At 52.4% G+C, this 25,055-nt stretch overlaps 2 protein-coding genes across 5 annotated transcripts in view; one reads left to right on the top strand and one right to left on the bottom strand.

The window, feature by feature from the left end:
* Window positions 1–25,055, bottom strand: part of FYCO1 (FYVE and coiled-coil domain autophagy adaptor 1) — a 54,741-nt gene that overhangs the window by 12,968 nt on the left and 16,718 nt on the right. For all 4 annotated transcript variants that reach the window (XM_058678789.1, XM_058678786.1, XM_058678788.1 and 1 more), the window contains 10 exons: window positions 24,784–24,890; window positions 24,071–24,214; window positions 19,671–19,761; window positions 16,527–18,824; window positions 15,444–15,536; window positions 14,838–14,956; window positions 14,361–14,528; window positions 13,543–13,692; window positions 12,636–12,847; window positions 9,826–9,970 (listed from right to left, as the gene is read on the bottom strand). In XM_058678789.1, the coding sequence (XP_058534772.1) occupies window positions 9,826–9,970; window positions 12,636–12,847; window positions 13,543–13,692; window positions 14,361–14,528; window positions 14,838–14,956; window positions 15,444–15,536; window positions 16,527–18,824; window positions 19,671–19,761; window positions 24,071–24,214; window positions 24,784–24,890 (3,527 nt within the window). The remainder of the gene's footprint in view (window positions 1–9,825; window positions 9,971–12,635; window positions 12,848–13,542; window positions 13,693–14,360; window positions 14,529–14,837; window positions 14,957–15,443; window positions 15,537–16,526; window positions 18,825–19,670; window positions 19,762–24,070; window positions 24,215–24,783; window positions 24,891–25,055) is intronic.
* Window positions 599–4,706, top strand: CXCR6 (C-X-C motif chemokine receptor 6). Its single transcript, XM_004581408.2, has 2 exons — window positions 599–636; window positions 3,096–4,706. Exon 2 carries the CDS (start codon window positions 3,103–3,105, stop codon window positions 4,135–4,137), a length of 1,035 nt encoding a protein of 344 aa, XP_004581465.2. The 5' UTR covers window positions 599–636; window positions 3,096–3,102; the 3' UTR covers window positions 4,138–4,706.

Below are 25,055 nucleotides of genomic sequence, written 5' to 3'. Positions count from 1 at the left end.
GTGGCACGTTTCATATGGCCTGTGGATGTTGTTCCAAACACCAAAGGGCTCTTGACAGAAAGATGCTCCCTGTCCCTGGGTGGAGGAGGGGCTGCGGAGGTGCTCTGGCACCCACGTTATGGAGAAGCCCTCTGGCCCATTGGTCTGGGCAGTGCTGGAGACCTGAGATTCCAGCTTTGTACTGCCAGGTGGCCACAGTCAGTGCACACACCTTGCACTGGTCCAGCTCTACACAGTTCCAAAGAGACACACAGCATGCAAATAATCCCAAGGGACAAATGTCCATGACGGGGGAACTGGCAGAGTCCAGTCTACATTACCCTGCTCCCCTCGGGCTTCCAAACAGAACCTTCCTAGGCCCTGACAGAATAAACCCCAATCCAAGAGGTGGGGAGAAGTGTGGGGGAAGCAAAGTATCCCTTCACACCCCCCTCTGCCCCCCACCAAATGATGTACGTGCAGGCTGGTTACGTGCATTCTGAGCTGCAGCAGGCGGGGTGGGGGGTGGTGGGGCGGGGTGTGGGTCTCTCAGAGCAACCATAAATACTTGGCGGAAACCTGGCCACAGCAGTGGAGGTGGCCCTGGTCTCGTGAGCAGGCTCATCTCTAGAACCAACTGACGAGGCCACCGTGTCGGTGAGTCATTTCTCTTGCCGTAACGAGGAAAAGGTGGCAGAGGGGACCAACACCAGCTGTGGCCAGGGTGCTAATCCTTGCACCCGAGGCAAGGTGTAAGTGCCCAGGCTGCTCCTGGTGCAAACCCCAACACTGGCACTGGTGGGAAAGCTGATGGTGCTGCTAAGGGGGCTTGCAGACTCACGTGTGTGTGTGTGTGTGTGTGTGTGTGTGTGTGTGTGTGCAGATGGCAGACCTTGCAGCTGAACAATCTGCTTTCTTTTCTTTTGCATTTTAGAAGACAAGCTGCAATGGCAGATTACTGTTCATTTTCTTTTCTAAAAAAACTAAACGACTGTTGTAAAAACTTTGGAAACTATAGAAAAAAAATAGCAAGGAGGGGAGGATGTAAGTCATCCAAAATTGCAGCAGCCACAGGTTAGCTGTGTGTGACAGCTGGCCATTTTTCTACGCTTTTGAAAACGGAGCCGAAGCTCTAAGTTTGTCGTGTGTTCTTACAGAAGGGTCCCTGGGAACAAACAGCAGGGGACTTAGTGTTCATGAGCCCTTGGGACTACAGGTTACAGTTTGTTTATACGCTTCATGAGAGCATTTGAGAAAGTTTATGAGAAAAAAAAGTTTTGTTTTGGGTTTTTTAGGAACTTTCTGAGGCACCCTCATATTTCTAAAGGACAGCTGGATGCTTTTGTAAGATTCTAAGACTCTGTGACCAAAACAGGTTACAAATGATTAGCTAAAACAGCAACAGGTTGTAGCCTGTCCTTCTGCAGGTAGATATGCATTGCACTTTCCAAGTTAGAAGTGAATCCTGAATGGTTCATATTTTCTTATATGTCTGAATTGCAATTTGCTTCATCACTATCAGACTTTTGTGCTATTTTCAAAATTGTGTTATTGTTTTCAGAAATCAAGATTTTTGATGACAGAAAAAGAATTAATTTATTTTTTTTACTTTCTCTGTAAGGGAACATGACTTTCTAATACTCTATCTGCATGGACCTGTCCAGTCCTAATCAGTTAACAGAAGATGACTGATTAATGACAACAAAGGAGTCTGCATGGGCTTTTAGAGTTGGTGTGTAAGGCCAGTGTGAGGACATGGCTATAGCTGGACTGGGATGCTGCAAGAAAGGTAGCAGCCAGTGCAGCAACCACGGAGAACCATCACTACTCTTACAGAAAAGCAGAGCTACTTGTTTCAGGTCTGAAGTGATGGGAAAAGGCGTGTTTTTTGTTCTGGTGTGAATAACACATCCACATCACCTTCTGCCCTACTTAATCTGGTGCCTCAGAAAGCTGGGGCCAGGGTCCTGCTGGCTGCCCTGTCACCCTTGGCGATTTAGCACCTGGGTCTCTAGATGGTAGGGACCACCCCACATGGCAGGTCCTCTTGGGCTGGGAAGAAAGGATGTTTTGGCTCAGCACAAAGATGGAGGCAGGGCTGCCACTGTCCCTGGCCAGGACTCAGAGTCGGGAGAAGGGTCTGTGAAGGGACGAGAAAGGACTCAGGGGCTCAGCTTTCGTGTGCCCTTGTCTGGGCAGTCAATATGCCGGTTCTGCTGGGTTTTGCAAAAGTACTATCCTAACTCTCACCCATTGTTCCAGCAGCTCCCTGAGGTGCTGATGGGTTAGGGCCCTGGGTCCACGTGTTTTGGGATCTCTGCAAGGTCACAGAGCATGGAGACATCCAGCAGGTCTCATGTCTCACTTCAGTGGGTGCTCCTCCATTGTTAAGAGGTCCCCAAGGGCTAACCTGCTCATCACAAAGGCTAAGACAGCATCTCCTTCCTGGGAAACCTACCTCGTATCAGGCTCTGGAGACCAAGGAATCTTCAGGAAATGAGGCCCTGATGGCAGAATGTTGTAAGGTGATGAATGTAGGGCAAAGTTTGAGCTGGGGTGGGAAGGGAACTGCCCCTCCCTGGCCATGACTGTGGCTCAGTCACACACTGGACAGACAGGGCTTTTTTAAGGTTTGTTTCCCCATCGTGGAGAAACCTAAGCAACTGGGAGGAAGAAAAAGCAAGAACAATTGCTCACCGGGGCAGGGAAGTCCCTGTCAGCTGTATACACCTCTGGTCCCCAGGAATTTATCTTTGACAGGGGGTCCCCAGGCAGTTTGACAGGAGGAGGGGTGGGGTGAGTGGGCAGCTGTTCTGACGCATGGCCAGGTGAAGCTGGGGGTGCCCATCTCAAAGCATGGTGGCTTCTGCTTTGCAAACTACACTCAGAGTTAATGGAGTATGAAGGAGGGTCAGCTCTGGGCTATCTCCAAGACGGCGGAGAACTCTGAGAAGGTGGAACTAAGAGTCCTCCAACTTGCCTCGGCAATCTCCCAGGAAACAGCTGTCTTGGAGAAACTCGGTGGTGCTATTACTGAGCACAGCATTGGATGGGAGGGAAGGGGTGCCCCCTCTGCTCCAAGCATAACTCCTGAGATTTCATGTTCTCACCCCAAGAGTCACCATGCTGGAAGAGGAGGACTACCAAGACCCTGGCTTCTTCAACAGCTCCACCGAGAGCAGGCAGGAGCACGATGGCTTCCTGCGGTTCCAGGAGATCTTTCTGCCCTGCATGTACCTGGTGGTGTTCACTTGCGGCCTGCTTGGGAACTCCCTGGTGCTGGTCATCTACATCTCCTACCAGAAGCTCAAGACCCTGACGGATGTGTTCCTGGTGAACCTGCCCCTGGCCGACCTGGTCTTTGTCTGCACACTGCCCTTCTGGGCTTATGCAGGCTTCCACAAGTGGGTCTTTGGCAAGGTCATGTGCAAGATCCTACTGGGCATCTACACTATAAACTTCTACACGTCCATGCTCATTCTCACCTGCATCACTGTGGATCGCTTTATTGCAGTGGTCCAGGCCACCAAAGCCCACAACCAGCAGGCCGTGCGTAAGACCTGGGGCAAGGTCATCTGTGCGATTGTCTGGACGGCTTCCCTCGTGGTTTCCCTGCCGCAGATCATCTACGGCAACGTCCAGCACAATGACAAGCCCACCTGCAGCTACCATGACGGAGAGGCCATTTCCACCATGGTTCTGGCTACCCAGATGACTCTGGGCTTCTTCCTGCCGCTGTTTGCCATGGTGGTCTGCTACTCTGTCATCATCAAAACTCTGCTTCGTGCTCGTGGCTTCCAGAAGCACAAGTCTCTCAAGATCATCTTCCTGGTAGTGGTCATGTTCCTGCTGACCCAAACACCCTTCAATATGGTAAAGCTCATCCGCAGCACGAACTGGGAGTATTACAGCATGACCAGCTTCAACTATGCCATCCTTGTGACTGAGGTCATTGCGTACCTGCGGGCTTGCCTGAACCCCGTGCTCTATGCCTTCGTCGGCCTCAAGTTTCGCAAGAACTTCCTGAAACTCGTGAAGGATATTGGCTGTCTCCCCTGCCTGAGGGTCTCTGGTCAGTGGAAGTCTTCTGAGGACAATTCCAAGACAACGTGCTCAGCCTCTCACAACGTGGAGGCCACCAGCATGTTCCAGCTGTAGGCGTGGAGACGTGCCTGGGGAATGGATCAGGGCTGTGTCTTCCGGATGCGATCCAAGGAAGGCTTTGTTCGTGCCTTGTGTGTTCTCGTGGGGAAGGACCAATCACCTGCTAGTTAGACTGCCGCTGCTCAGACATGAGTATTTGCTATTCTCACCTGGCACCCCACACCTAAACTTCCAGGAGGTATTTTCTAAGGGCTTTCCTTCCTCTGTCCCCAAGAATGTGGATAGCAAGGGGATGCTATGTGCCAAGTCTTAGGATCTTAGGTTCTGCTTGAGTGGGACCAAAGGTCAAAGTTGGGAAGGGGGTGAACAAAGCTGTTGGGAGCTAGGATGTAAGAGGATTCTTCTGACTACGGGACAGGCAGTGGAAATGAGACAAGTCTGCCTGTATGGCCCCTGCTCACTGCCAGGCACCTGGCAGCAGTGACGTCAGGCTCTGCCCACCTTGGGGTTGGCCTCTGCTAGAGGGACACAGAGATGCATTCCCTCTGACTGAAGGAACACTCGAAGGACTATAGCAGCACCAAGGACAATCAACTCCAGTGGGCCACGCAATGCTAGAAAAATGTGAAGAAAAGGATTAAGACTAATGCAGTAGTTTTAGAGCAGACTCTGGTGGCTTTGCTCCCTTAAAAACAGACCTGCCTAGTGCCTGCCCTCCCCCATATTCACTCACATCAGATAACATATGGGTTTCATGGCTTAGAATTAAAAAAAAAAATTTACAAGTCTATGCTGCCTTTGTGTTCATCTGCCTTCTCCTTCACCACGACATGCCCGGGGGTGGGGGGGTGGTGAGCACACAGGAAGTGAGTTTGGATAATGCAGTTTCAGGCCAACAGTCTACCCAGGAAGCGGAACGCCTTGGCGGTAATGACCCAGCTCCTGCACTGTGGTTTCCAGGCCCACAGTGTGGGGTGTACTTGTCTGATCTCTGTAACAGGGCCACAGGATGAGGGGCTGTTTTAAATGTGACTTTGGCATGCTCATTAGCCCCCACAAAGCTTTACAGATGCTCTGTGGCTTTGTGCATCCCCAAATCGTTCCCCCACTTGTGGAGAACCAACCGACAAGAGATGAGCATAATGCCCAGGGAAGCTTAATGGTGTGGCCTGGGGGGTTGGGTTGGCCACACTGGGAAGGAATCCCTGCCACTCTCCAGCTGGGAAGTCCAGGGACCAGGCTCTGGAGCTCTGAGCAGTTGTTTCTTCTCTCTTTGGGGTCACATGGATCCGAGTGGTGCCCACCTCTCACGGTTGCTGTGGGGGGGACCTGAGATGTGCATACAGAGCACCAGGCACTCTGCATAATGGAGCCTCCAAAATGGCAGTCATGGCGCAGCAAAATGTGAGCCCTCTACGCCAGCCCTGCAGGTCAGCAAGGCGAGGAAGGGCTTGCTGAGCGCCTTCTACAGGGACACGGAAGGCCACATGTGCACCAAGCCAGGTGAGCATGGGGCCCCATATCCTGGGCACTCCCACATGAGTGAACCAGCATGTACCCCCCGGGACCTCGTCTTGTTGGGCTCAGGACCCAGGGATCACCAAAGGCTTCCTGGCTTCCTCAAACAATGGCGTCTGCCTGCTACAGGGTGACAGGGCTGACGCTGACTGACCCTATCCTGCCTGGCTTCGAGGGGGCTTCTGTCACACCCACCCCCTCCACATTCATCTGGGGCTACCACTGCCTGGCTTCTCTGACAATGTCCCAGCCTTAGATGCAGAAGGCCGCATGGGAATGAAATAAACTGAGCTGTGACCTCTGAACAGGAAGCAGTGTGAGGTGCTGGGAGGGGGCCTTAGGGCTCTTCAGTTGCCCCCATTTTGTCTCTGGGTACCTCTGGGCAAGAGTCACAGCCTCCCCAAGGCCCCAGTTCACACCCACACCACTGGCTGATGACAGCCCTCTGTTTTGGGTGCGTGGGTGACACAGTGTGCTCCATGGGCCACACTCAGGGCAACCTTGGCGGTCAGCTGCTGGGCCCACCATGACTTTCCTGGTCCCAGGGAATTTGCACTGCTTTGTAGGAGTGTGGGGCCGTCAGATGTGAAAGCCAGTGCACAGACTAAAACCTGCCACAGCCCACATGGCAGAGCTGGGGCTCCGGCCCTGCTAAACTGCTTTCTTCTCTGCCCACATATGGTGTCATGCGACTGGCGGGCCACATGGTGCCCACTAGCTCTGAACTCAACTGAAGGCAGAGACTGCGGGTGAGACCGAGCACAACGTGGCTTTCTAGCTTTAACCATGATCACCATATCCTGTTGTTGTTTTGCTTCTGGGATGCCAGGCCTCAGCTACTTGGAGGGCACTCTGGCACAGCTTGCTGGAGCGAGCACCCAGTTGTGTGCATGGGGGCGGGGTGGAGCGGTGACTTCAAACTCACTTAGCACCACCAAGATACCTTCAAAATGGCGATACGGCTACAGGGAGCATGGAGCTGGCCCCACAGCAGTAGACAGGTATGGCGCTGCCTGACATCACCTGACTCAGTACTACACATGCTCTACTGTACTCGCATCTGCAGCTCTCATGTAAGCTGTCTCCCAGCCCAGCTGGTGGTGATGATCTGGTATCTGCTGGACCCATGTGGGGTCTGAGTTCAGGGGGCAGCACTGCCCAGCACCACAGGGCCTGCAGGTGGCAGGTCAGGGCCTGACCAATCAGGTATGATTCCCTTGGGACTGCAAGCTCCTCACTGTATACAACCTGTGCACCTGGCAGACACTAAGGGCCTGCCATGCCTTGAAGAAACCAGGATCAAGTGAAGGCTGTGCAGTGGCCAAGGGGGTCAAGGCCCCAGCCTATCAGGAGGGAGGAGACAGCTCCCTCGGCCCCACGCACGGGCTGTGTGCAGAGGTGGGGCCCTGGCAGCAGGGGGAATGGGCAGGTTCCAGGCAATGGGGCATCGGCTCAGAGAAAAGAGAAGAAGCCTTCCCCGGGCTGCAGGAGGTTCTATGAGTCCCATGGCTGGTTCTGATCTTCATGACAGTGTGTGAAGACTTCTACAAGCACCGTCCCCCTGGAAGGGCTGTGCCAAGCTGTGTGAGGTCACAGGGGACAGCCCCTGGGATGGGCAGGTGCTCTGCTGGCACTGCCCTCCACAGCACCACTGCCAACAGCATCTACCCCTCCTGGGTCAGTGCCTGCTGTGCAGGGGCTTACTTCTGTCCTGAACTTTCTTTCCTGGCTCAAATCCAGGCCCCTTTGTCGCCCACTCATCCTCTCAGCCTCTACTTCTGCTTTTCTAAACTCCTTAGTTTTCTGTGTTTGGTTACACAGAAAAAGACTGCAAGGAAAAGCTACTGGGTACAGTTCGGTTTAAGCCAAGCTAACAGATAAAGGGGTGTCTGACGATGGGGTGCTAACCCTTCCAGGTGAAGTGCGGCGACCCAAGTTTCCATCAGGCAGTCCCAGATCCGCCTCAGAGGCCAGGGCCAGTTTCCTTTCTCTGGAACAGTTCCTGATTTCCCAAGACCCAAACACATATATTTGTCAGCAGTCACAGCACCTTCTGTTTTTGTTCCTACTGGGAAAGGGGAGGGGGAGTGGTGAGGGTAGAAGGGTTGGAGGGAGCTACCTTCTCAAGCAGGTTACAGGAGGTGACAAGGCACCGCTAAGTCACAGATGCCTATCCAGAGCCCTGGACTCCTGGTCCTGCTCACTCTGTCACCTCCCCACATGGCCTGTCAGGCAAGGGAGGCAGGATAATGGAGTAGAGCAGGCCTGGGCACGCGGCGGCAGTGGGTTTGGGCAGAACATGCCAGGCTGACAGGGTCAGGGAGGGCTGCAGAGGGAGAAGTGCCAGGAAGAAAGAAAGGGAAAGGCCCATGACAGAATGAGTGGGAAGGGCCTGTCTTGGGTTCAGTGACGAAGCTCCAGGAGGCCATAGCAAGGCTAGGTTGGTTACTCTCTCTTCAGGGGACAGAAATGTTAAGCCTGAAACCTTATTGATCGCCCAGGGAGAATAGGCACACCTCCTCCCAGGAGGCAGAAATTCTGCAGATCAGCAGGACAGGTCAGCCCCAGCCCGCCTCAGGACTCTAGGCAGGAGGAGAGGAACGGAGACGTCATTGCCATGAGTTGGCAGCAGCACCCCACAAGTCCCTCCCGGGAGGAAAGGCTGGACCCTAGGAAGCTACACAGACTGCATCAAGCTGAATGCCAGCAGTGAGAACTGCCTGTTCCTATGGGTCCCCAGCCCAAACAGGTGATGCTTTAATGAGGTGGCACTCTGTACAGCTTCTTTCACATTCTGAAAAACTGGCCCTTAGGGAGGGTGTTTGGTAGCACAGCAGTTGAAGGTTCAAGTGCTTGAGTTCCTGTCACGTATATGGGAGACCTAGCTGGAGCTCCTAGTCCCACTCCCACAACAGGCACTGGAGAGTGACCCAGTAGATGGAAGTGCTCTCTCTCAAATTTATCATTTTCCTTATAAATAAATAAAACAAATAAAAAGGAAGAACTTTGGCACAACTCTCCTTGTAAAATGGAGGGTGAGGGAGGACGGGCACTGAAGGATGCCCAAGCGGCCAATGCTCCTGTCCCTCTGGGGCCTACAGCCTTCTCCCAGCAGCCAGGAGGGTTTGGCGGGCCCAGGCCACTGGTCAGGAGCAGTGTAGGGCACCAGCAATGGGGCACAGGGCAGGCTTGGGGAGTGGCAAGTCACCTGGGTTCCCCAGGATGGAGGGGACCAGACTCACCTCTGGATTTGTTCCTGTTGGAGCTATGCAGCTTTAGTGGGTGAACCATGAGCTCAAGGCCTGTGGAATGAAGGTGTCTACTCGAGACAGCTGCCCTCCCACCACACCATTATCATGCCTGAATAATGCCTCCAAAATAGGAACTGACTTTGCCTCTCCTCACTTCCCTTTCCTTCCCTTCTGGGAACTGGCCCCTCTATAGCTTTCTCAGTGCTTAGAAGCCTAGCTCAGGGTGTGTTCTGTTCCATTAGCCTCAGTCCCACGCTGTCATCCTCCCCTGATGGTAGGTAGGTGGTATGGTGGGCAGGACCAGGAGCCTGGGGGTCTAGGAGCATGATCCTTCAGGTGCAGCATGCTGCTCTGAGCAACAGCCAAAGACACAGGCAAAGGGGTGCTGTCATGGCCTGAACTGTGTGCCCTCGCCCCAAACTCACAGGTTGTGAATTCCCAGCTTCTAGGACCTCGAACTGTGCCCAAACTGGGAGATGAGGCCTTTCAGGGAGAGATGGAGATAAAATGAGTCCCCTTGGGAATTGCACCTTATCGAATAAGAGTGGGACATATGGGGAGATGCTTGAGACACACATGGTGGGGTGGCGACCCTGAGAGCACCCTGGTCCTGGCCTCCTGAACTGTGAGGAGATCATCACTGTGATTGAGGGCACCCAGTCTGTGAAGTCAAGTAAACCAGCACCAATGCCCAGGTCAAGATACACAGGCCTTCCTGAACACTGCTCAAACCGGGGGACTGTGATCACTCCTCATAGCCCCTCTGACACAGACCAACTCGAACCCTGCCCCACCACACAGGGCTTTTCCAGGTCTCCTCCACTCCAAGCGAGCGCTGTTGCCAAGGCATCCTTCCTCTCTCAGCAAGACAGCTAGTCCTGCTCCGACTTCTCACTTTGCTGGTTTTCCGATGAGGAAACACATAGTCAGGCTTGCAGGGGGCACACAGGGAATGTGGGTGACAGTTACTCACTGTTCAGCCACACTGGGGTCAAGAGAATCCATTTCAGTGGGCGTTTCAGGCAAAGATGAGCCGGACTCCTGGATCTGGCACAGCTCCTCATCCGTGATGATGTCGAACACAGCATCATCTGGCGGCTGGCAGTCAGTGCTGGCTCCTGGGGTGGGGGGCAGAGGCAGATCAGAGAGCAGGGACACTACTGGTATGTGGAAGAGCAGGAGGGGGTAGAGGAAGACAGGTCAGGAGTGCAGTGTGTGGGACGAGCTCAGGGGTCACTCAGCTGACAGCTTCTCTATCCAGATGTGACAGGACTGGCTGTTGGGACGAGATGATCAGAGGAGGGACCATAGATGAAACGGAATGCAAAGGCAGAGGCTTACAGAGGTTGCAAACTCTACAGTGATGGTCTCAAGTTCTCTACTCAGAAGGAAAAAAATGACTCAACCTTTTCAGGGAAGATACTAATGAGAGTGCAAACACCCTTCCGTGTCACTGAGCCACAGGTGAAGCTGACAGACAGCCTCTGTCCAACCTGCCACCCCCCAGTCCACTGCTACAGTCCTCCTGCTCAAGGCTGCAGGGCTGCAGCAGGCCCTGGGTTCCCAACCAGGGGCCTTGTGCTTGACCGCACAGGCTGCTCAATAGGAAGGCCACTGCAGGGACACTGCTGTACCAGCCACCCACACATGATCTCTTGCATATGTCATGGAAAATGTGAGGGCAGATCTGAGGCAAAGGAAAATAGAAAAAAAAAAAAAGAGAGAGAGCGAGTAAGAGAGAAACAAAGAAAACAATGAGCAGACAGGAAACATCAGAAACAAAACCAATCTGTCTCAGCATCCTAGCACCGTGCCAGTCTGCTGTCGCTGCAACACGCGCCTCGGGAAGCTCCTACATGTCCAACTGCCCTGCCACACAACTACTACTGGGATGCATTCTGCTCTACAGGCACTGTCCTCCTCCTGCCTCCAGACTGGATAGGGGAGGGCTTATGCCATAGGGCTGAAAAGGGGACCAGGGAGTAGTTTATTCCCACACATGCAGCCACACTCCTGAACCTGCTTTCTGGGGCTGGCAGGGGGCCAGGAAAGTGGTGACAAGGATGCAAAAATGATGTCCATTGAGAGAAATCAGAGAAACCCTAAATAAGTGGAAAGCTATCCCATGTTCATGGATGGAAAGAATCAATTTTATGTATAGGGTCAATACTCCTTAAACGCATCTAGAAATTCACTGTAATCTCATGAAAAGTTCACATGGAGTTTTTGGTAGGAACTGACACAATGATTCTAAGATTTATATGGAAAAGCAAAGGGCTTAGAATAGTTAATACTCTGACAGAAGATAAAATTAGTGGTCTCTTCCTGATTTCGACCGTAACAGTATGGTATTAGTGAAAGAACAGGCACAAAGGGAATGGAATAGAAACTCCAGGTATAGACACACACATACAAGGCCAACTGATTTTCAACAAGGGTACAAAAAATGAGGATTTTGGAGAGATTAATGGATCTGGAGTCACAACTATATATGGAGAAGGGAGCAAATCATAGACTTAAATACATAACTTAGGATCATAAAGTGTCTAGGAGAAAAAAAAAATCTTTGAGTTATAAGATTAACCAAAGCTAGATATGACACCAAAAGAAAAATAACTGATACACTGAACTTCATCAAAATGATAAACTCTGCTTTATCAAAGACACTTCTGTTCTTCCAAAGAAAAAGACAAGCTACAGGTTGGGAAGAAATGTTTATAAAATGCATCTCTGTAAAGAACTTGTATTTGGACTCTATAGAGGACTCTCAAAATTCAATCAATTTTTTTTTTATAAATGGGCAAAAGAGGTGGAGAAGATACAAAACCGACGGTGTCTCTAAAGGCTGGCTGGCATCCAGAGGCCAAGTGCAGATGGCAGAGGAGCCTGCACCCAGGATGTGAAGCGTGTGTCCACACGCCAGCTCAGCTCTTTTTTTTTTTTCAAAGATTTTTTTTTATTACAAAGTCAGATATACAGAGAGGAGTAGAGACAGAGAGGAAGATCTTCCATCCAATGAGTCACTCCCCAAATGAGCCGCAACGGCCGGTGCTACACCGATCCGAAGCCTGGAATCAGGAACCTCTTCCAGGTCTCCCACGTGGGTACAGGGTCCCAAAGCATTGGGCCATCCTCGACTGCTTTCTCAGGCCACAAGCAGGGAGCTGGATGGGAAGTGGAGCTGCCGGGATTAGAACTGGCGCCCATATGGGATCCCGGGGCGTTCAAGGCGAGGACTTTAGCCGCTAGGCCACGCCGCCGGGCCCTCAGCTCTGTCTTGCATTTGTGCTACCTCTAGTTGCCAGGACACAGCCTGGGCTTGTCTGGTAGGAGACAAACCCTATTTCCTTCTGTTGCTGGAGAGGGGAAAGACATGTAGGAGAATCCACCATTATTGGTCAGGGAGAGAGAAAGAGAACTCCAAGGGTCAAGTTGGCGACGTCAGATACAACTCCTGGCCTTGGGTCACTCTGGGAGACACGGAGAAGGTTAGGGCTCAGGTTGTGGTCAACACAATTTTTCAAAGTGTGGAGTGGGTGAAGAGATGCATAGATTTCACAGTGAATCACAGTGAACTCTATCAGGAGAAAGCTTATTCAATTCTCTTTCAATCCTCATGACTTCAGAGGAAAGTCCCAGAGTGCTGGTACTCCAGTTTTAGCACCATGGTAACATGTTGTTGGTTAAACACTGTATTAAGTATGTTAGAGAAAACTGGATGCAACAGACACAATGGGTGGGGTGGTACTGAAAGGACTCAGTGGGTAGTCAGAAGAGCCTGACCTTGGCCTCCTATGGCCTGTGTCCCGGTGTGCACTGGGGACAGTGCAGGGCTGGACTCCCCTTGGCTAGTGCCAGAGCTGGTGCTTTCTGGCGAGCCAGGACCTTCATTGAGCTTCCGGAAGCAGGCACGACAGCAGCGTTCCTTCTTGCCATTGGGCTTGATCAGGACGTAGTTGTTGCAGCAGTAGTAACAGAAGACACGGCCACATACCCTGCAGACAGAACAAGTGCACGCTCTGAGGGTGACGCACTGCAGGGCTCGTGTCAGCGGCTCAGCACCAGACTTGGGCTCTATGCTGGACACTGAATGTTGCACTCATGGCTCCTGTCCCACCTGGCTCTTATCCCTCTTGTAAGGTGGGGCCATTGGTCCACCTTGGGAAGTCATCTGGGAAGCTTAGTGGGAGAATGTTCTATTTCCTCAGGTCACCAGGGATGGTGTGCATGGCTGTCACAATTGCAGGCATGCATTGCTCTCCCAGGGGCTGAGGTCAGGGACCACAGATGTGCACGGGCCTGCACAGGCTTCCCACAAACCCCTGCCCTAGCCTTTTCTCTGTGTGCCCCCTCCCCAACTGAACTTCAGTGGCTTGGAGGGTCCTTCATTCCTGTAGGGAAGTCTCGGGCTCAGCTCTCACTGTATTCCAATAATGCCATTAGCCGCCATGCCCTTGGGGCTGAGGGATGGTCACGACACTGACGCGACTGCCACTGTCTTCTGATACCATGCCCCCTGTGGGACTTCTAGCCCTGCCCAGCACCTTTGATCCAACTAGTGTCCACCAGCACCATTACTATCTGCTTCCCTTAGAGCCAGAAGCAATGTGCTCACTCCCACCACAGTGCCCACCAACCCCTGGGTCCCTCGGTCAGAGCTGCATGTCCGGAGCTGGGCCTGCCTGCTGACCTGCAGTGGTGCCGCCGTACCATCCAGCTGAACTCGCGCTTGCAGTCGTGGCAGTGGTTGACCTCTGTGTCCCCGAGCCAGCGCTCCTCGGCATTGAGCTTCTGCTGGAACTCCAGGGCGTCCGATTTCTGCCAGAGGGCATCCTTGTCCCTGGGTAACGCCACATGCGAAGATAAATAGAGAATGCCAGACCCACCAAGACTATTTCAAAAGGCTGACTGCTGATTTCCCCAGTCACATGGGAAAAATTCACTTTCACTCTGGGAGTGTCTCTTGTCAGTCCTAGTGTAACAGCAGCACACATGGGACAGCATCCTGGAGGGAGAAGCATCTTCTGGTCGTTTTTCTCCCATCTTTGGCACAGATGGGTCACATGTCGCTCAGATCATGGCCACCTGAGGCAGAGGCCAGCAAATGCCACCATGCTGGACTGTGCACAGTCAGCCTGCAGACAGCCAGGTCCAAGGACCCACAACACCCTGCCCTGCCCTCCTGGAACCTTACTATGCTCTTGAACAAATATGTGTCTTTGTTAACCAGAGGCAGTGGGAGGCCAAAGGACTAACAGAATACCAATCACAATATGTGAATCTCATTTAGATCCTAATTAGAACAAACTAAAAAATATACATATAACACAAACAAATTCAGAAACTATTTAGTTATTTGATGGTATCAAGGAATGAGTTGGTTTCCTTAAATGGTGTTATTGATGAAGTGCCTGTCCACAAGTTGAAACCCACATGCATGTCCCTTCCACAAGAGCTGCAAACGAAAACCAAGGGACGACATGCAGGCCGGCCTGGCCAGGCGCTCACCTGAGCAGCTCGATCAGCCGCTCCTCGAGGTACTTCTTGGTCCGGTTGAGGTCGTCCAGGTCGGCGAGCATCTTCTGGTCGTTTTTCTCCCGGTTTGTCACCTCCTGGCACAGTCTGCTGTAATACTCTTGGAACTTTGTGGTGGCTTTTTCAAGTTCCTTTTGGGTCCTGAGGAGCAGTGGCAGGTTTTCTTGATGAGCCGTGACCTCTGGGCTCATCCTGGCTGCTAATGTGGCTGCCCTCACAGGCCTCCTTTCCCATGCTGGGGAGCCCTTGGCACCATCTGCTCACAGGTGAGCTGCCCCAGGATGGGAGGCACCTGACCAGCATCTCCAGGGCACATGTGGCAAGGACACTGTCTGAGTTCACCATGGCTTTGCTTTCCTCCCAGGAAGCACTGGCTTTCCAAACACCTGTACCAACCACACCCCTCTCCCCTGGCGATCTGAGGGCTATGCAAGGAACCTTGGTACTGACCTCTCCAAGTTTTCCCGCAGGGTGGCCTCCTCCTTGTCCTTCTTCAGCATGGCAGCCTGGTACTCTGACAGGCGGGTGTTGGTACAGCTCAGCTTCTCTCCCAGGTCTGTTTGGGAGGCCTGGGACAGGGTATCAGCAGCAGACTCAGTGTGTGGCAGCCACCTCAAAATGCTGTCAGGTGTCAGTGAGTTACCCACCCCTTGGGCCGGGTCACTTCCACAGTGAGGGCTCATTCAAATTCAAGAGACCAAGAACCTCTGTTCCATATTTGGGGGTGTGGCACAAGTCTAGGCATTAATCCTAACTGGTTGTGATGGCTGGAGGGGGTGGAGCAAGAACCAGAACCCTGAGGACGGTGCTGTATCATCCCTGCTCCCACACGCATCCAGGTCACCAACGGAAATGACAGTCGGGTCACCTACATTCTCTCTGCCATGGGCAGCTTCAGCTAGGAATCCATGAGTGGGAGGAGTCATGACAAACTCAACAAAGGTGAACCGATGACTGTTTCTAGCCGGCAACTGTACGCCCTTCTGGACATTCTCATGAGTGGCCCAGGACAAGCAGACCAGGACCCCAACAAGTGCACACCAGGGCAGGGCCTACCTTCAGCTTGCTCACAGCCTCCTCAGCGTCCTGCAGCTGCTGGCCTCGTTCCTCAAGCTGGTCCCTGAGGCTCTTGCACTCCTCGCTGGCCGCCTGGAGGGCACAAGAAAGGGGCTGGCAAAGTGGGGGTTCTACTCCGAGACCTCTTGGGCCCCTCTTTTTTTTCCTGGGACTCTTCAACAAACTTGAAGCTTCAACAAACTTGAGGCTTGCTGGTAACGAAGTACGTGGCGGTTTTAAAGTGGTCCGTGAACCACAAGGAGGTTTATTTCTCTTTCTTGAGGAGTGGGGGAAAGAAGGATTGCCCGAGAGTGGAAGGCCAGGGACAGCACTTGAAGGCAAGCCCCAGTCCCATCCGCCCACAGCCTCACTCTCTGCCACCCAAACCCTTTCTTATGTAGGATCAAAGACACATGGTAACCATGGTAACTGTTGACCTTGTAGACTCATGAGCTCTGTAAAAATGCTGTGTCTGCCATGGGGCAGCCCCAGAGAGTCTAGGGATTCACTCGAATTTGCCAGGGAGAGGACTCGGGCAGCCGTGAGCCCCTGGCATGCTCCAGCGCAGCCTCTAGGCTCTGATAGTCTTTGTGTGCCAAGAGGCTGGCCAGAACCTGAGTGAGTGCATTGAGGAACCAGGAGTTGTGCGCCTCCTTTCAAGTGGGCACCACTCTCAGACTCTTGCTGTCATCTGGAGATGTGGCCACAGGTTTTCGGATCTTCTGAGATTTCAAAAAGAAACCCCCAAACAGAATTCATAAACTTCCTGCTCTTCAGGTGCCCACTACCCAATTAAAACAACTGTGTGGGCTACAAATTTCACCCCAGGTCCTGATGTCATGTTGAGATTTCCAGACTAAGGCGTCACCTCCCTCCTCCATCTTCCTCCCTACTCGGGTGTCAGGTCTTGAACAACATCCTCAGAAGGATATTCAGGGGAGCTGTGCTGGCAGGGCAGGACCGTAGGGGCAGGCCTGTACAACCTCAGGCTCCCATCTATCTTGTGGCTGCAGGAACTTCCTCTGGGCCCACCAAACCCACCCCAAGGAGAGGAATGGAGGCTGAAGGCTGAAGCAGGCTTACCTTCAGCTTGTTCTGGTAGTCCATGATCTCAGCGCTTAGCTGGAACTTGAGGGCGTCGCGTTCCTGCTGTGCAGCCTCCTGGAGGCACTGGGCCCTCTGCTCAGCCTGGGCCAGCTGGGCCTGCAGGCTAGACAGGGAGCCGGCTGCCTCCTCAGCTGCTCTCAGCCTCTCCTGCAAGTTCTCCTTATCTTGCTGCAGCCCTGCCACTTGGCTCTCCAGGTCCTCTCGCTCCCTCGAAGCCACCTCTTTGGCATCCAGGAGCTCCTGGGTGGCACGCGCCAGTGCCCCCTCCATCCGCTCCTTCTCGGCGGTCAGTGCGCACACCTGGATGCCGAGCTCCGCTGTGTCCGTGTTGGCCCGGTGCAGTTGCTCCTGCAGCTCAGCATGCTGCAGCTGGGCTTCCTCAGAGCTGCACTTGGCCTGGACCAGCTCATCCCTCTGCTGGGCTATGTGGGCCCTCTCCTTCTGCAGCATGCTTTCCCGCTCTGCACACTGCAGTAGCTCCTGGATGTGGGCCCTGTTGAGGGCTTCGTTCTGCTCCTTCAGCTGCTGCACCAGGGTCTTGTGCTCCGCAAGGACTGCCTCAGCCACACTCAGCTGGCTCTGCACCTTGTCCCGCTCGTCCAGGGCTGTCCGCACCTTGGCCTGGAGGTCCACCACCTCAGTCTGCAGCCGCTGGGCCTCCGCCTGATGGATTTCCAGCTGCACCTGTGACAGGGCCAGCTGGGCTGCCAGTTCAGGGGCTGCATCGTCATGGGGTGGGCCAAGTTCCTGTTGGTCTTTCTCTGCCTGGAAGGCCTTGATCACCTGGGTTTGTTGGTGGCCTTGGCTCTCCAGAGCCCTGAGCTCCTTGTCCCGATCCTCTGCCAGCTGCTGGCACTGTGCCACCTTCTCCTGCAGCTGCTGGCACTTGTCCTCCTTGCTCTGCAGGGCAACCTCCTTGTCTGCCACCTGGGTCTCCATGACCTTCTTGACAGCCAGCAGACTTGCCTCCATCTGGTCCCCCATGTGCCGGATGCTGGTCTGCTCAGCCTCCAGGGAGGCCAGGGAGCCGTGGATGGCAGCCTCCCGCTGCTGCAGGACTTGGTAATCAGCCTGCAGGGCCTGCAGCTTGTCCTCCAGGAGCTGATTGCGCCCCAGCACGTCCTGCAGCTCCTTGTTTAGCTCATGGTTGGCTTGCCACAACTCCTCCTCCTGGCTGCCCCTTTGTTCCTTGCCACTGTCCAGCATCTCTGCCTGGGTCAGGGTCCCATGTGGTCCCATGTGTTGCTCTAGTGTGCCAACCTTCTGGACGAGGTGGTCTTTGTCCTGGATGAGCTGCTTCCTCTGCTCTTCTAGGTCGCTCACATGCAGGCTCACCTGGGTCAGCCTCGTCTCTAGAAGTTGCAGCTGCCGGCCCAGAGACCTTGCCTCCTGCTCCAGCAGTTCCTTCTCCTCTTGATGCTGCTGCTTCTCCCGCCTCACCTGTGCCAGCTCCTTCTGCAGGGAGCTCACTCGGGCTGCAGATGCCTGTAGCTCATGCTGGAGCTGGGCTGTCTCCTGGCCCTTGGCACTCAGCTCCTCCTGGAGTGGGGCCAGCTCCTTTGCCAGGCACTCCAGCTTGGCCTGGGCCTCCTCCTTCAGCTGCAGCTCCCTGGTCAGCTGCTCCAGCTGGGCCGCCTGCTGCCTGTTGAGCTCCTGGACCTTGGTGCTCTCACCTTCCAGAACTCGAAGCTTCTCCTCCAGCTCTTGGATTAGCAGGGCTGAGTTGCTAGGAACAGGCTCTTGCTGCTTTGTGTCCAATGCGGCATCTGTCTTCTGCTCAGCCATGGCCAGGCGGTCTGGGATGCTGGCCAGCAGCTGGTTCTTCCAGCTCAGGGAGTTCTGTGCAGCCTCAAGCTCCTGTGCCAAGGGCAGCAGCATGGCCTCCAGCCGCTGCAGGGCTGTGTGGTAGTCCTCCTCCTTTGCAGCCGTGCTCAGCTCCAGCGCCTGCAGGCACGTCTGCAGCTCTTTCATGGTGCTCTGGGTGGCCTCGGTGGCCTGCCACTGCTTCTGGAGCTCGGCCACCAGGCCTGCGAGGTGGACGTTGTCCTCGGCTGCTGAGCGGCCCCTGTCCCGCTCTATCTTCAGTTGTTCACCCTGCAGGTTAATGGTTGCCCGCAGCTCCTGGTTCTCCCGGTCCAGCTGCTGCATGCGTTCCTGCAGCTGCTTCTCTCGCACCTCCAGCTGGTCCAGCTCCAGCCGCATCTCGTCAAAGCCCTCCAGGCCCTCATTATTCATGGTGCTGTTCAGATCAAAGCTCGAGGCCATCTCCTGGTTCTGGGGAGAGACACAGAAGACAGGGGCTTTGCGACAAAGCAGTGTGGCTACTAGGGGAAGCTTTGGCATTGCATAGGAACAGAAGCGAGAACATGGGACTGACCTGAGCTACGGTGAGGCTAGAGAGCTCTTCCTGCATTAGAACCCCACTGCTCAAAGCTTGGGCCACACTCCTGAGCCACGAGGCTGTGGTGAGAGCTCCACTGAGGTGCAGGTGCCCATTTGGCCTTCACCAGCTCTGCACACTGACAGAACTTCTTAGAGAAATTCACTTCTATTTAAATCAATGGTCATCCATAGTACAGACCTATGGTCCTGGCATGACTAAAGCACAAGCTAGGGCGAATATGATTACTGTTTTACTTTTAATGTTCCTTAAATCTCACAAAAGCATTTACCAACTACCCCCATGCCACTAACATTTCTTTATTGTCTAAACTGAGTGCAGAAGCACTGTGCACATGGCTCCTCAGCAAGGAGCTGGGAAACTCATCATTTCCACCTCCTGGGTGGGAGGCCTGAGGCTCCCACATGCTCAGGTAACTTGTTCTTGGTCACGCAGGGTAGGTGACATAGCCAGGATTTAACTCTGTCACTTTTAACCATTGCACTCAGGTACTTTTTTCAAAACATCCTAACATTTTCCAAAAGAACTGAGTGTTTAAAACGCCTATATTCTATCTGGTTGTAAAAACTTAAAGATTCCAAAAACCAGTGGCTGAATTGGACTCCCTTGGCCAGAACAGCAGGTGTCCTGAGTGGCTGAGGGATGGGGCGTAGGGGCAAGGCCATGCCCTAGTGGATGGGGGAGCCCCAGCAGGAGAGGGGCTGCCTCTCTGGTGTTACCTGCAGGTAGTTGCTCACTAGGCTGCTCATGCTGGAGCTTCGGCTAGGGGGTTTCCATAGGAATGCAGGTGAGCCCGGGGCCAGTGTTCTCCTGCAGGGCCATGAAACATATACATCTGTACTCAGAGTGGGAAACTGGTACATACACCACACACACACACAGAGGCCTTCGGGGTCACTAGGCAGGTGTGCACACACACACACACACAATCAAACACCAACAGTCTCCATCTAAGACCACATCCCCGCTGGTCTGTGACAGACTGACAGACTTCCCTGCTCCAGTGAAGACATCCTGGCCTTCCCCACACTGCCAACAAAGGCATTACATAAACATCCATGTGTATTTTTCAATTTTTGGTCTAAATTCTCCTTGAGCTTTTTTGGTGCTTACCACAAGCTGTCTGCCAGTGAGGAATAAATGGCAATCAGTTTTTGGGGAAAGAAAAAAAAGGTCTCACTGTGTTAGGGAGGCCAGAGTTACTGCTTTATATCAATGTGTGTGATCTGGCTAGAAGTCCTGCCTCTAGTTCTTGGAACCACACTGACAGAAGTGCAGGAAGTTCATGGGACAGCATCAGCCCAGAAGCGCGAAGGCCTGGAGGATGGTGGCGCTTGCTGCAGGAGCGCTGCAGATCAAAGCCCATTTGGCCTTCATTTTCCGTTACTGCAAGTTCAAACTCACCCACTTCCACAGCCCAACTGCTGTGTCTATCAGACAGATAGCTGTGTATATGTATAGGAATCAGCAGGGGTGTACTCTTGGCAGCACGGTTAAGTGTGGAAATAATGGAATGAGCCTGACTGTCACCAGAGAGACAGACTCTGGTTTACTTACACAGCAGAAAATTCTCCACCAAAGCCTGGCAGCCTTTGTTTTGTGAAGAAGCATACAGTAAGCATTTAGGGCTTGTGGGCTATGTGGTGTCTACCACATAGCATAAAAGCAGCCGTGACACCATGCAAACATGTAAGGATGTGTTCCAGGGAGCCTGTGGGCAGGGGCTTATTGGCCCCAGCTCTACACGCACAGACCTCCACTTAGCAAACTCACAGTGCAGGATGAGAAAAGTTGCAAAAGGAGAGCAAGCTCATGAGTCCATGCATGTCAGTTTACAAAAGAATATGCAAAGTAAAACTATCACATATTTAGCGTATACATGTGGCAGAAACAAAAAAAATCTGGGCATGATATGCATTAAGTATAGGGACGATTGTTGCTGGAGGGTAAAAGGGTATGGGAAGGCAGTTGGCTGGGGCTTTGGCTGGACTTAGTTTTTTTTATATCAGGGAAGAACATTTGGCCTAGAAGTTAAGATACCCACGTCTCATAGCAGAGTGTCTGAGCTTGGTGCCCAGCTATGGCTCCTGACTCCAGCTCCCTGCTAATGCAGACCCTGGAAGCCAAATGTGATAGCTCAAGGAGTTGAGTTCCTGCCACTCATGTGAGACATCCTGGATTGAGTTCCAGGATCCCGGTTTTGGCCTGGCCAGTCTTGGTTATTAAGGCATTTGGGGAGTAAACCAGTAGGCTGGAGATCTCGATCTCGATCTCTCTCTCTCAAAAAAAAAAAAAAAAAAAATACTAGAATAGCTTCAGAGAAAAACATTTTCCAAGAACTAGCTTTACTGGACAAACACTGGGACAACTTAAGGTTCAAAATAAATCACAATGAATAAAACAAACATTGATGAGTCATTATTGACACAGGTGAATACACAGCTGAAGGAGCAACGATCTTTAGGGTAGAATGCCACCTGCTCCTCTAGCAGGGCTGATAATGTTAGTAAACCACCCTGGTCACCATGATGGCAACAACTGAGGCAGGAGCTCTCAATGAACACCAGGTGCAAGGTTTATAAGAAAAAGGCCGATGACACTCCTGGGGCAGGTCCATCCCAAACAAGGAGTCACATCAGCTACTTCTGCTGGGTAAGGCCTGCTGGTAGTATCATGCCAGGTAACACCCAAGGATTTCCCTGGGAGAGCGCAGGATGGTTGATGGGCCCGGTCTCTGTGGCCACTGCTTTAGGGCCCATGAGCACTGTGTCACATGTCTTGGCTGGCTGTTCCTAATATGGGCAAGTTTAAAGCCAATTCTCAGGTGCTCACAGGCAAGAGTTCTTCCCCTTTGTGGGTCTGCTCTGTTTGGCAGCTGGGGTAGATAAGACTGGACTTCAAAATGTGTTCCTCCCAGTTTTCTTGTCTTTCCTGTTTTATTCTGGGTTCCCCTTTCTTCTCTTTCCTTCTCTGACAGTCCATTTTTCAAATCCACCTCTAAGATACCTCAAGTGTTGGTATCTGATAAAACCTGTTACCTTACTCCTCTTGTTTGAGGGGTAACCTTTTAAGATAATACAGATCTATTTTTAAATATGTTTTCAGTACAATTTTGAACAGCAACTTTTTAATTAATGCCTTCCAGTGTTAGGAAGGTGGGAACTGTCCACAGGCGAGTCTGCTGTTCTGTGTCCCATCCCATGTCCCCAGTCCATTCTCCACTTATCTCCTTCCTCCTCTAGTTCGGGTATGCATGTCTGCTGTGTGTGGTTTGTGGAACTGGACCATTCTGTCTTGTGATGGAATGTTCAGGAAGCCTACCCATTCCTTGCTCTTGCCCTGTGCTTTCTCATTCACCCTCCTTGTCACCTGTGTCTACTGGGGTCTCGGACTGGCACAGGAATCCCAGGACAGAGACACTCGTCAAAGACGAATGCATCCATCCCTTCATAGAAAGATAAATAAAGAAGTCCTGGGAATTTCTGCTTGGATTTGATGCCCTGGACTCTCTTGTTAAGTGATCAGATCCCATGCTAAGAAAGAAAGCTGCTTTTCTTGGAAACTCTGAATGTCCCTGTTTGTGAACACATTGTAGGAAGAACAGAGGAAGGATGTGTGTGGGACTTTGTTCTGTTTTCTGCTACAAAATGTGAATAGACCAAAGAGTGAAAACCTTTTGTCATGGCTGATGTCTCAGTAATAAGCTGGATCTCCAGTGTCTGGGGGATGCTTTGACTCAGAAAGTGATAATCAGAAAAAATATTTTGTTGTTGTTTGTTTGATATGTCCCTGTTCTGATTTTAATTAAACTCCAAGAGTGAAGAAATGCCAACTAAAACCAAGGAACAGTTTACAAAATAACTGGTCTATATTTTCCCAAATGTCGATGTCAGGGTGGGTGTTGTGGTGTAGGTGGTACAGTCACTGTATAAACAGAGAACAATGAAACACAAAGAATGCCAGACTTGGGTGTTTGATGAAGCAGTTGAGACACCATTTGGGATGCCCAAATCTCAAAGCGGAGTGCCAGGTCTAAGTCTCAGCTCGACTTTCCGCACAGCCTGTCTACCTCGGAGGCAGCAGCGATGAGCCCCCACACCAGCCTGGGAGGCCTAGATTGCATCCTGGGCTCCTGACTTCGGCCCGGCCCAGCCCCAGCTGTCGCAGCAGAGGGAAGATCTCTATCTGACTCTGGCTTTCTCTCTACCTTTCAAAACCTTTTCTTTTTCTAAAAAATACTAGCCCTGGGCCTAGCAGCTAAAGTCCTTGCCTTGCATGCGCCAGGCTCCCATATAAGCACCGGTTCTAATCCCGGCAGCCCTGCTTTCTATCCAGCTCCCTGCTTGTGGCTTGGGAAAGCAGTCAAGGATGGCCCAAATCCTTGGGACCCTGCACTGGCGTGAGAGACCTGGAAGAGGCTCCTGGCTCCTGGCTTCAGATTGGCTCAGCTCTGGCTGTTGTGGTCACTTGAGGAGTGAATCAGCAGATGGAAGACCTTCCTCTCTACCTCTCTTCCTCTCTGTACATTTGACTTTCCAATAAAAATAATTTTTTTCTTAAGAATACTAGCCTTGAGCTTAACCATTTGCATCCCATCAGCTGTAACCTTGGGCAAGTCCCTCCACTCTGAGCCTGCACTCAGCCTCGCCCTACAGGAACATGAGTGCTGCATGACGGTATATGAGGCCACACTGGTGGTAAGGTAACCATGGTTGGCTAGACTGCTCCACACAGGAAAAAGAAGAAACAAAAAGACAGCAACCTTTCCAGGGTTGAGCCATAGTGGGTTTGTGCCCTTCTGTGCCACCTGGAAGGCCTCTCGAATAACTGCAGGAACCACAATGGGGCAAAGCCCACAGGCCCCTCCCATACTTCCAAAAGGACCAGCAAGTACCTTAGAACACTGTCAAATCTTGAGTCTTACAGCAACATGCACACCCACAGACTCGTACCTTCTGACCAACTGTTTGGTTTTGAACTATAGCCCTCAGATGTTATCTTAGGCCAAATCTGCAAAAATCGCAGCCTAAGAGCTGCACGGCTGTTTGTAACTGAGCAAGCAAAAATTTCAAATCTCTCTCTTTCTCTGACTTTTAAATCAATGGATTCCTTAAGATACCTGGCAAATGTTGGCCAGGCAGCATCCAAGTCGTAGCCCCTCGATGCTAGGTCAAACTGAACTTCGGTTAGCTCATAGAGTTGGCCCACAATGTCCGAGCTCAGCTTTGGCTTCAGAAAAGGGCTTCTGGCGTAGTACCAGTCACTGCAGAAAAACATAAAACGTGTCAACTTGGAAAAGTCAGTCAACTTGTGGCAGGCTAATTTTTGAGTTGGTCTTTTGTACGGCCCACAAATGACGTTAGGAATATCCACCAACCCTGGGCAGCCAAATGTTCGTCCACTCCTGCAAGAGCGCTCTGATGTGCAGCTCTGCATCTGACACCCACTCTCCTCTGCACTCCAATCCCTGCCAAACCTCTGCATCAACAACACAGAGGTGAGTGGGCAGATGATCCTGACTGAGCAGTCACAGCCGGTTCATCCTGGCTGCACACTGCAGTCTCCAGGAGCCTAGGCCTGGCAAGCCATACCTTGGCTGTGTCGAGTTCCGTCCCTGGTTCAGTGGTGTTGAACACCCTATGATGATTCTGGAAGAGCCCGAGGCTGCAACCTCGGTCCATCAGCACTGGCTACCCACCCTGTGTGTCAAAGGCCGTGGCAGGAAGCTAAGGACACACTGTGCCGTCACCGCAGGTGTTACTGGTGTTAAGGAGGGACTTGACCTGGCTTCTTGGCGGCATGGGACTCAACCCAGCAGCATTACGTGTTTACCTTGTCACTTTGGTGTTCATGAAGCACTGCTGCAAGGTGTCTGCCAACCTCTGGTGCACCAAGGAGTAGCGAAGAAATGCTCGTCCTTTCCCTAGAGAGGTCCGCAGCTGGAAGAAGCAGATTATCAAGACGAAGAGCCAACAGCCTACATGAAAATGCAGACCATCCCCTAACATGACCTGCAAAAAACAGCTGCAGGGCAGAGCCTGTCGCCCTGCTCTACCCCAACACGGTGGTTTCACTTGTATCACCCAAGACACAAAGTGTCTGAT

The sequence above is a fragment of the Ochotona princeps genome, chromosome 21 (genome assembly GCF_030435755.1).
Source record: "Ochotona princeps isolate mOchPri1 chromosome 21, mOchPri1.hap1, whole genome shotgun sequence".
Lineage (NCBI taxonomy): Eukaryota > Metazoa > Chordata > Mammalia > Lagomorpha > Ochotonidae > Ochotona > Ochotona princeps.
Note: the sequence above shows the minus strand (reverse complement) of the source record. Positions and strands in the feature narration are given on the sequence as shown.